Source organism: Curcuma longa, chromosome 6 (assembly GCF_044706935.1).
Source record: "Curcuma longa cultivar G26 ecotype Majalengka, Jawa Barat chromosome 6, ITB_CL_G26_1.1, whole genome shotgun sequence".
In the NCBI taxonomy this organism is placed as follows: domain Eukaryota; kingdom Viridiplantae; phylum Streptophyta; class Magnoliopsida; order Zingiberales; family Zingiberaceae; genus Curcuma; species Curcuma longa.
The window spans coordinates 7,470,515-7,479,096 of record NC_133866.1 but is presented as its reverse complement, the minus strand read 5'-3'; the positions used below and the strand labels follow the sequence as shown (position 1 = coordinate 7,479,096).

At 40.1% G+C, this 8,582-nt stretch overlaps 1 protein-coding gene across 1 annotated transcript; it reads left to right on the top strand.

The window, feature by feature from the left end:
* Nucleotides 1-1,714: 1,714 nt before the first annotated feature.
* LOC141831072 (protein HOTHEAD-like) lies at nt 1,715-3,559 on the top strand. Its single transcript, XM_074718512.1, has 3 exons — nt 1,715-1,808; nt 1,924-3,406; nt 3,511-3,559. Exons 1-3 carry the CDS (start codon nt 1,715-1,717, stop codon nt 3,557-3,559), a joined length of 1,626 nt encoding a protein of 541 aa, XP_074574613.1.
* Nucleotides 3,560-8,582: the final 5,023 nt, after the last annotated feature.

Genomic DNA, 8,582 nt, shown 5'->3' with positions numbered 1-8,582 from the left:
AATTTTATTTCAAACTAAAATCATAATAATAAAATATATTTGGGAATAGAAGGCCTTTCCAAATTTCACCCAGTTAATGGAAAAAGCTAATCCATCAAAAATATTTTTAAATTATGTAATACGTAGCTACCAAAAATATTTTTAAAGGAATACATCAAACCCCCTACTTAAAAATATACACTTTAAAATATATGCATACAAGATGCCTCATTCATTCAAAAATAAATTATTAAAAAGTTTATACTAGCGATTTTACAAATTACGTATTTTAATAACAAGTAAAAGAGGTATATGCCACTTAAGTACTCATACTACTTTAATAAAAATTTGTAAATACTATGTTAACAAGTTAAATTTCTTAATATTTCAAATACTTATATTAGCATTCTATGTATTAAGTTTTACAATATTTAATTATTGAGATGTAACTCAAGTGCCCCTTATGAGTCTGGTCAGTCTCATGGACATCAATCCTAATCAGTCTAAAAACTCAAGTGATTGGAACGGTTAGCACTAGAACATAAAAAAAAGGTCAAGGAATCCCAATTCAAAATAAATCCTAAATTCAAAATCACCATAGAAATGAATTCATACTAATTGTCTCCTTTGAAAAAAAACACAAATTTGTAGTGTTTGTTAATAACATTTATGTACTTTTATTTTGATTCACAATGCATTTAAGAAACTGTTTATATATTTTTCTTAATGTTTTTTATTTTTCAACATTACTTTTAAAAATTTTGGAATATTGGAATAGAAGCCAAATATATATAAGATTGTAACCTTATACCACTTTAAAAGATCGAACTTCAATATATTGAATATTTAATTTAAGACCTCTTACACCAAATGTTATACGAGGTAAAGCCAAATCAACTTAGGGAAGACTCAAACCAAGTGTATGATGGATCATGCAACTTTAGTGTAATGATAATTGAGAATGCAAGAACAAACTATAAATTGCAATGGTAAAACAGTTAGATGGAATCAGAGAAATATAGAGAAATAAGTGTCGATAAGTTTCACATTTATAAGGTCTCGATCCTAGTGTAATGATGATTGAAAATAATGATATGAAGAATAGAAAAGTATGCAAGTGCAACTAGATGAAAAATCAAAAATTAAGAGAAATAATTATACATATGAGGGAAAGGTCATGGGGCCTCTCTTCACTTGTGATCAACACATCTAGATGATCAAAAAAGAAAATATTCTCACGTTTCTGAAGAAAATTTGTTGTTTTTAATAAATTATTTATCGTCTTGACTTGCTATGGAAAACAAACTGTTGAAAAATAAATATCTTCTAAAAGTCTGTCAACTGAGTGAATTAGAATATATATTTTTAAAAGATCAAATCAACACAATCGTAATATATACATCAGCAATTACGATTCAACAATCAGAAGGGTCGTTATTATTGACCTGATTCTTTTTATATTTTTTAAATCTTGTTGATCTCTATTCCTTTTTCTATATTTCTTATTTTATTTATCTTCATCTAGAAGTTAATTATAATAGTCTCCACACGCAAAACCTTGTAGTAATGGTCGTAAACGTAACTAACATATATTTAATCATATTTTATTCGAAATATTTAAGTATTATATTAGTCAATTATGGCTGTCATTCTTAGCTTATATATAAAGTTGAAGGATTACTCCAATACATGCACCGAAGAAGCTGTTAATTAATTAAGTGGCGTTTAGTGAATCATGGCGTTGGAAAGTAAAAGAAAGCTCATTTCTGTTGCTGCTGCTGCAATTATTATCTTCTTCTGCTTCAGTGGCTTCTGCTATGCTCAGAACTGTAATGTTTCTTCTTTTCTTAATTAATCAATACTTTTTTTTGTGATTAAGAGCCCTTTTAATCCATGTTAATTAACTATCGTAATTAGTTGCATATGCATGGTTTTTGTGAACAGCGCCAGCGTATGGCTTCGTGAAGCATGCGGCAGATGCTCCACGAGTGTCGTACCACGACTACATCATCGTCGGCGGCGGGACAGCTGGCTGCCCGTTGGCCGCTACCCTCTCGGAGAGGTTCGACGTGTTGGTGCTGGAAAGAGGCGGATCGCCTTACGGGAATCCCAACGTTTCCAACCTCGCCTCTTGGGCCGACAACCTCGCCGACCTCACCCCGACCTCGCCGGCGCAGCGTTTCGTCTCCGAGGATGGCGTCATCAATACACGAGCTCGTTGCCTCGGCGGCGGCACCTGCATCAACGGCGGGTTCTACTCGCGCGCCAGCCACCGGGAGGTGATGGCTATGGGATTGAACCCGAAGCTGGCCGACCAGTCGTTCCAGTGGGTGGAGCGAGAGTTGGTTTTCTGGCCTCAACTGACGGAGTGGACTTCAGCTTTGAGGGCAGGGCTTTTGGCTGCCGGAGTCACCCCTGATAACGGCTTCACCTACGAGCACTTGGAAGGCACCAAGGTCGGGGGGACCATGTTCGACCCAACCGGCCATCGCCACACAACCGCCGATCTGCTCAAGTACGCCGACCCCGCCAGGATCACCGTGCTCTTGCGAGCCACTGCGCAGAGGATCTTGTTCCAGAACGTTACAGGCCAGCATAAGAACCCGCAGGCGTACGGAGTGGTGTACAAGGACGAAACCGGCAACATCCACGAGGCCCGCCTCAAGGGCTTCTCAGCAGGCGAAATCATACTGTCAGCCGGCGCTCTCGGTAGCCCACAGTTGCTCATGTTGAGCGGCGTCGGCCCCGAGGACCATCTCAAGTCCTTCGGCATCGAGGTGGTCCTGGACCAGCCGATGGTCGGCCATGGCATTGCTGACATCCCGTTGAACATTTTCGCCGTGCCTTCACCTGAGCCACTGACTATCTCTCTGGGTCAAGTCGTCGGAATCCGTCCGGCCTACTACGTGGAGTCCTTGACGGGCTTTTTGGCCGCAGCGATTTTGGGAGGCAACTTCCAAGGCGGCGTAGTAGTTGAGAAATTGGCAAATCCTCTGTCCCGAGGATATCTTCGTCTCAAGAATCTCGACCCAGAGGACAATCCATCAGTAACCTACAACTACTTCACGGAGCCTGACGATCTTAGAACATGCGTGGAGGCATTGCAGACCGTCATGAGAGTGATCGATACGCAAGCGTTGTCCAAATTCAGATATCCGAATCAAACGGTAGAGTATTTGCAGGCTCTCACTGCAAGCTTACTCGTCAATAACAGAACAATAAGTGCGCAGGATGCCACTTCGCTGGAGCAATACTGCAGGGACATCGTGCTCACCATTAGTCATAACCATGGCGGGTGTGAAGTAGGGAAAGTGGTCGACCATGAGTACAGAGTGATAGGCGTGGATGGGCTGAGGGTGATTGATGGGTCCACCTTCAGTTTCTCCCCAGGAACTAATCCTCAAGCTACTCTCATGATGTTGGGCAGGTAATAATCGATCTTTCTGAATTTCAGTGATTGATTTTTATAAAAGCATGGCTAATCACTAATGATTGCACTGCTGCTGTTTTTTGTGATGGTGATATTTGTAGGTACATGGGAGTTCTGATAGGAAATGGTGGTGTCGAACCAAGTGATTGATCTTCTTGTTGATATCCAAAAGTGTGTCGCCGATCCTCTATTTATTTTCACAATTCTATTTATTTTCATAATAATGTAATATGATCTATGCTTATGTACTTTAATTCTCCAATAAGACACTAAATTGAACTACTGTATATAAGATCTAATCAAATCATCATTAGTGTTCTCCAACGATAAAGTATTTTGATAGTTAATCAGATATTAATGAATTGATTCCTAACTGCGACGCAAGATAGATTAATTTTCTATATATTAAATTTTTTTTAATGGGAGAACAACTCTGAAACATTGAAAAATATAAAATTAAATATCTAAATTATAAAAAATATAATAATAATAATAAAACCATCATCGTAACAGAAGGCCTTTAGCCCTAGGCATCAAAATCACAAAGGATGGCTAATCACAAAGGCGCCAAGAAGGCCTTTGCCTTTGTTCTACATCAAGACCGACTAAGATAAAACAATGCTCATTAATTTAGACATTTTCATTTCCAACGAATTGACTGACCTTTGGCAAAAAGTTTACTTTGGACCCAAAAGATTTAAAATTTAGAGAGAAAAAAGAAAACAAATTAATTCGGGGATAACTAGGAGTACAACATTGTAAATTTGATTAAAAAAAATTCAGATTTTTAAATCTGGTCAAAACTCATTTGAAAAATCTAAAGATCTCTAAATTTTGAAAAAAAAATAAATTTGATAGAGATGACTGAGACGAGACTCGGAACCAAGCTGGCCGAGATGAGTCTCGAGACAGAGGTGGTTGAGATGAGACTCGGGACCAGCCTGACCGAGACGAGGCTCGGGACAGAGGTGGCCGAGATGAGACTTGGGACTAAGTTGGCCGAGATGAATATCGGGACGGAGATGGCCGAGATGAGACTCGAGACAGAGGTGGCCAAAATGAGACTCAGAATTAAGTTGACCGAGATGAGTCTCGGGACCAAGCTGACCGAGACGAGGCTCGGGACCGAGATGAGACTTGGGACTAAGCTGGCCGAGATGAGTCTCGGGATAGATGTGGTTGAGATGAGACTCAGGACCAAACTAACCGAGATGAGGCTCGGGACAGAGGTGGCCGAGACTCGAGATGAGTCTCGAGGCAGATGTGGTCGAGACTAGACTCAGGGCCAAGCTGACCGAGACAAGGCTTAGGACAGAGATAGCCGAGACGAGACTCAGAATCAAGTTGGCCGAGATTGGATTCTAGATCATGTCACAACATCTGTTGAAATGCATGAAGTGATTCGCGAGCTAGCCCATTAATAGTTAAACCCATTATCAAAGCATTCCAACTAGAAACATTGCGTCGACGCAAAGATTCAAACACTTTCAGAGCAATCTCGATGCTTCCGCACTTAGCATACATATCGATCAAAGCAACTCTAAGATTGTGTTCATTGTCTAGGGTCATATGGTTCTTGTCAATATAAGCACGAACCCACTTGCCTTGTTCCAGAGCTACAAGGTGCGCACAAGCTTGAAATCATGCAACTCCACTAGACAACGTCCCTTTCTAGCATTTGATCGAACAATTCCCTTGCAGCCAAATAATAGAAGGAGAAGAGTATACCTCTAATGTGACCCAAGTGCAATGAATAATATAACTTCAAGCTAGATGACCCCTTGGTTGAAATTGTCTGAGTTGCCTTGCCTTTTGTGCGTATCAAAGAAAATGTGCTCATGTTCCTGTGGTGGTCAAATAAATGCTAATTCTGACATAAAGATTCCATGAAATTATGACAAAGTGCCCTATCTTTTCTTCTGCAAAAAAGGTGGATCCGCCATCTTAGCGGCCCCACACGGTCGGCCCCACGACCATCTGTGAGGAGGTAAATCGAGAAAGTGCAGTTGGTTACGACGCAGGAGGGTATTGCCTAGTTTCGCCAGGATTCGAACTCTTATCCTCTTCTGCAAGTCTGCTACGTCGTAACCAACTCACCTATGCCCCAGAGGCAAGTGCCCTATCATACATTATGGAACTCGACAACAGATTATCAAGTTGAATCAAGTATCATTGAAGCAAATTCGTACTAAAAATTGGCGGAACTAAATCCAAACTCATGGCGCTGCGTTCAAACTATTAAGAAATCTTTACCTTGTCAATGGAAACACACATCCTTTGCAGAAAGAAATCTAGAGAATGGGCATGAGGAGCATGGGTCGTAAGATGAGAAAAACATAGAGCGAAGGGTAAAAGGGTAACCTCGATTTGCTTGCGTAACAAGGAAGAAATGGTTCTCGTCGATCTTGGCTAAGCTTCTCACCCTCCTGCGACGTGGCGGCAACCTCAATCGATAGCGGCGGCAGGATCGTTGGGATGGTCCGAGAGTGGGCAGGAAGCTGACAAAGAATCCAGCAAGCAGTGGAACGGCAACAGCGGCGATGAAGTTGAGGAAGGTGGGCAAAGATGGATCAACCATGAAAATAAAACTTAGATATTTTTTTTCGGAGAAGGCTTTTTGTCATCCTTAGGAGGATCTAGGGGAGAAAATTAAAAAAGAGGATATTTGAAATTAGAGAAGAGGATCTATATGTTAGGGTTTCGCCTAAGGGAGACAAGGAGCCATAGGGTTTGATCGGAATCGTATGCTTTAAAAGTTGCACTAATTAGCAGGAGGAGGAGCACTAGAAAGAACCTCTTTCAGATGTCCATAATCGGATAAAGATGTTATCCAAGTTATTCAAAAGGTAATATTAACAAGTCTAATAGAAATAAAAATAAAATAAACTTTTGAATACTTAGCTTTTTGACGGAGGAGGCATTTTGCTGCAATTAGGAGGATTGAGGGGAGAAAATTTAGAAAGGAGATACTGGTCGTAGCTTTTCTTTCCGACGGAGCCGTGATTGTCATTTGTTCTTCCGGTGTTAACCATCGCAGCATCTCGGCTCAGTTTTTTCACAGACGATGTCAATTTATTTTGGGCAATACACCGTGGATGGTTCAGATACTGATTCAGAACTGCTGACGTGCACGCTCCTCGAAGAGAATCATCCGGAGAGATGAGAGGACCTGAAAAGCACTCAGAAAGAGGGTTAGAATGGCGCCGAGGGTGGACCCCGACAAGCCACTCCGACGCTCAAGTTAGGATACAGCATGAAGAAGGAGTTTTAAGTCTTGAGGAAATTAGGATAGATATGTGTGCATACCTGTACCCAGAGGCATGAGTTACCTTTTTATAGTAGTTGATCTCCGAAATATTAGGATCCGTTTAGAAATATTCTAAGATATATGTTCCAATTTTTTAGGAAGATTCTGAAATATTTATTTAATAAATATTTTGAGATATTTTCCTTATTCTTCGGGTGAACCAGTTTTAAGATTTCTTAATCTTAAAAACGAACCAGTCTTATGATTTTATCCTTGATGAGGTGTCATTATCTCGCCAAATCACAACATATTCTTGCGCTTCTGATTCGTTGGAAGATGTGTCATCCCAGGTGGCTTTCAACGTCTTTTTCTTCTTCGACTGGTTCTTCAGCTTGGGACACTGATCTTTTAGGTAACCTTCCTCGTTGCAGTTGTAGCACCGAACTGTTTGTTTCTTCTTTCTCTGCACTTTGTTAAAATGGTTAGCTTTAATGAATTTAGACAAATTTCTTACCGTTAGCGTCGTTTCTTCATCGTCCGTTGAAGATTCTTCGTTGAGTTGGATCTTCCTCGTGTTCAGCACGACGTTTTCCATTTTCCTGTTCTTTTCTGCACATCGAGATTCATAAAGTTCTAGTGTAGAAAATAACTGCTCTAACGTTCTCACCTCTAAATCTTTTGAAATATAATACTTGTCGATTACCGAGGTCCATTACGGGGTTCTCGGGAACATGTTTAGGGCGTACCTTTTAGCATCGCAGTTAGTCACCTTTACTCTGAGATTTTCGAGGCTCGTGATTAACTCTTTTACTTTGGCATGCAACTTGACAACTGATTCTCCATTATCCATCTAAAGGTTGGTCAGTTGGCTTCGAAGGATATCTCGTTGTATCAATTTTGCCTTCGAGGTGCCTTCGTGCAATTCCACGAACTTTTCCCAAAGTTCCTTCTCCGAGTTGTACTTCCCAATCCGGTTGACATCTTATTCAGGGAGGACAGTTAGCAGATGGAATTCTCCTTTACTGTTTGCAATGGCATCCGCTTGCTCCTTCTTGGTTCAAGAATCAGGTTCTTTGATTTTGCCTTTATTATCATCCGGAGCTAATAGTAACAGTTCATAATCTGTAGAAAAAAATACCTTCATTTTTCTTTTCCACACTGCGAACTCCCCCTCAAACTTCGGCTAGTAGATCACTGGTCCAACCATTTTCTTAGAATTTACTGCAGTTGCCAGTTAATCCTTCTGCAGCGTCCCGGCTCTGATACCACTTGTTGGATCGATGTGGACCAGCAAGAGGGGGGTGAATTGTCCCTATAAATAAAACTGAATCGCTTGCACAACTTTACAAGAATAAACGTTAGTTTCAACAATTAAATAAACCCAACATAAATTAAATGAAATAAACCTAGTAAGAGGCGAATACAAACATATGTACTTGGTTACAACTTAGGTGGTTGTATGCCAAGGTGGTTGAAGCTTACTATCAAAAACTCCTTGTAGGTGGAGAAGTCTCTTACCGGCATTTATAGCACAAGGCGGAAGCTAAGAAAAATATTACAATTGAAATGTTATTTTTCTCTTTAGCTTCTAAGCTTATTTATAACCTACACAAATTAATCTTGCTTGACCGTTAATAGTAGATAGGATTTAATCTTGATCGTTGATATTTAATAAAGGATAAATATTATCCTTTAAAAAAATAAATGTTTATCAACGTTTAAATCATCCTTGATTAAGGATAATCTTTATCCTTAATTTGACCGATTATTAAAAGTTGGAGCGCATGTTGAAGCCACATCAAATTTGACTTGGTTAAAGTTAACAGAGTTGACTTTTTTTAGAAACATTATTTGGGTGATTTTTGGCCAACCAGAGTTAGGCTCATCCAAATTCGACTCTGACCTTTCGCCCCTCGAGCATCCTTC

Bases quoted from the DNA above. Each gene is read 5' to 3' on its own strand.
- LOC141831072 (XM_074718512.1), top strand. From the start codon at position 1,715: ATGGCGTTGGAAAGTAAAAGAAAGCTCATTTCTGTTGCTGCTGCTGCA. The intron at 1,809-1,923 runs GTAATGTTTCTT...TTTTGTGAACAG, and splicing joins CTTCTGCTATGCTCAGAACT to CGCCAGCGTATGGCTTCGTG. The intron at 3,407-3,510 runs GTAATAATCGAT...TGATATTTGTAG, and splicing joins ACTCTCATGATGTTGGGCAG to GTACATGGGAGTTCTGATAG.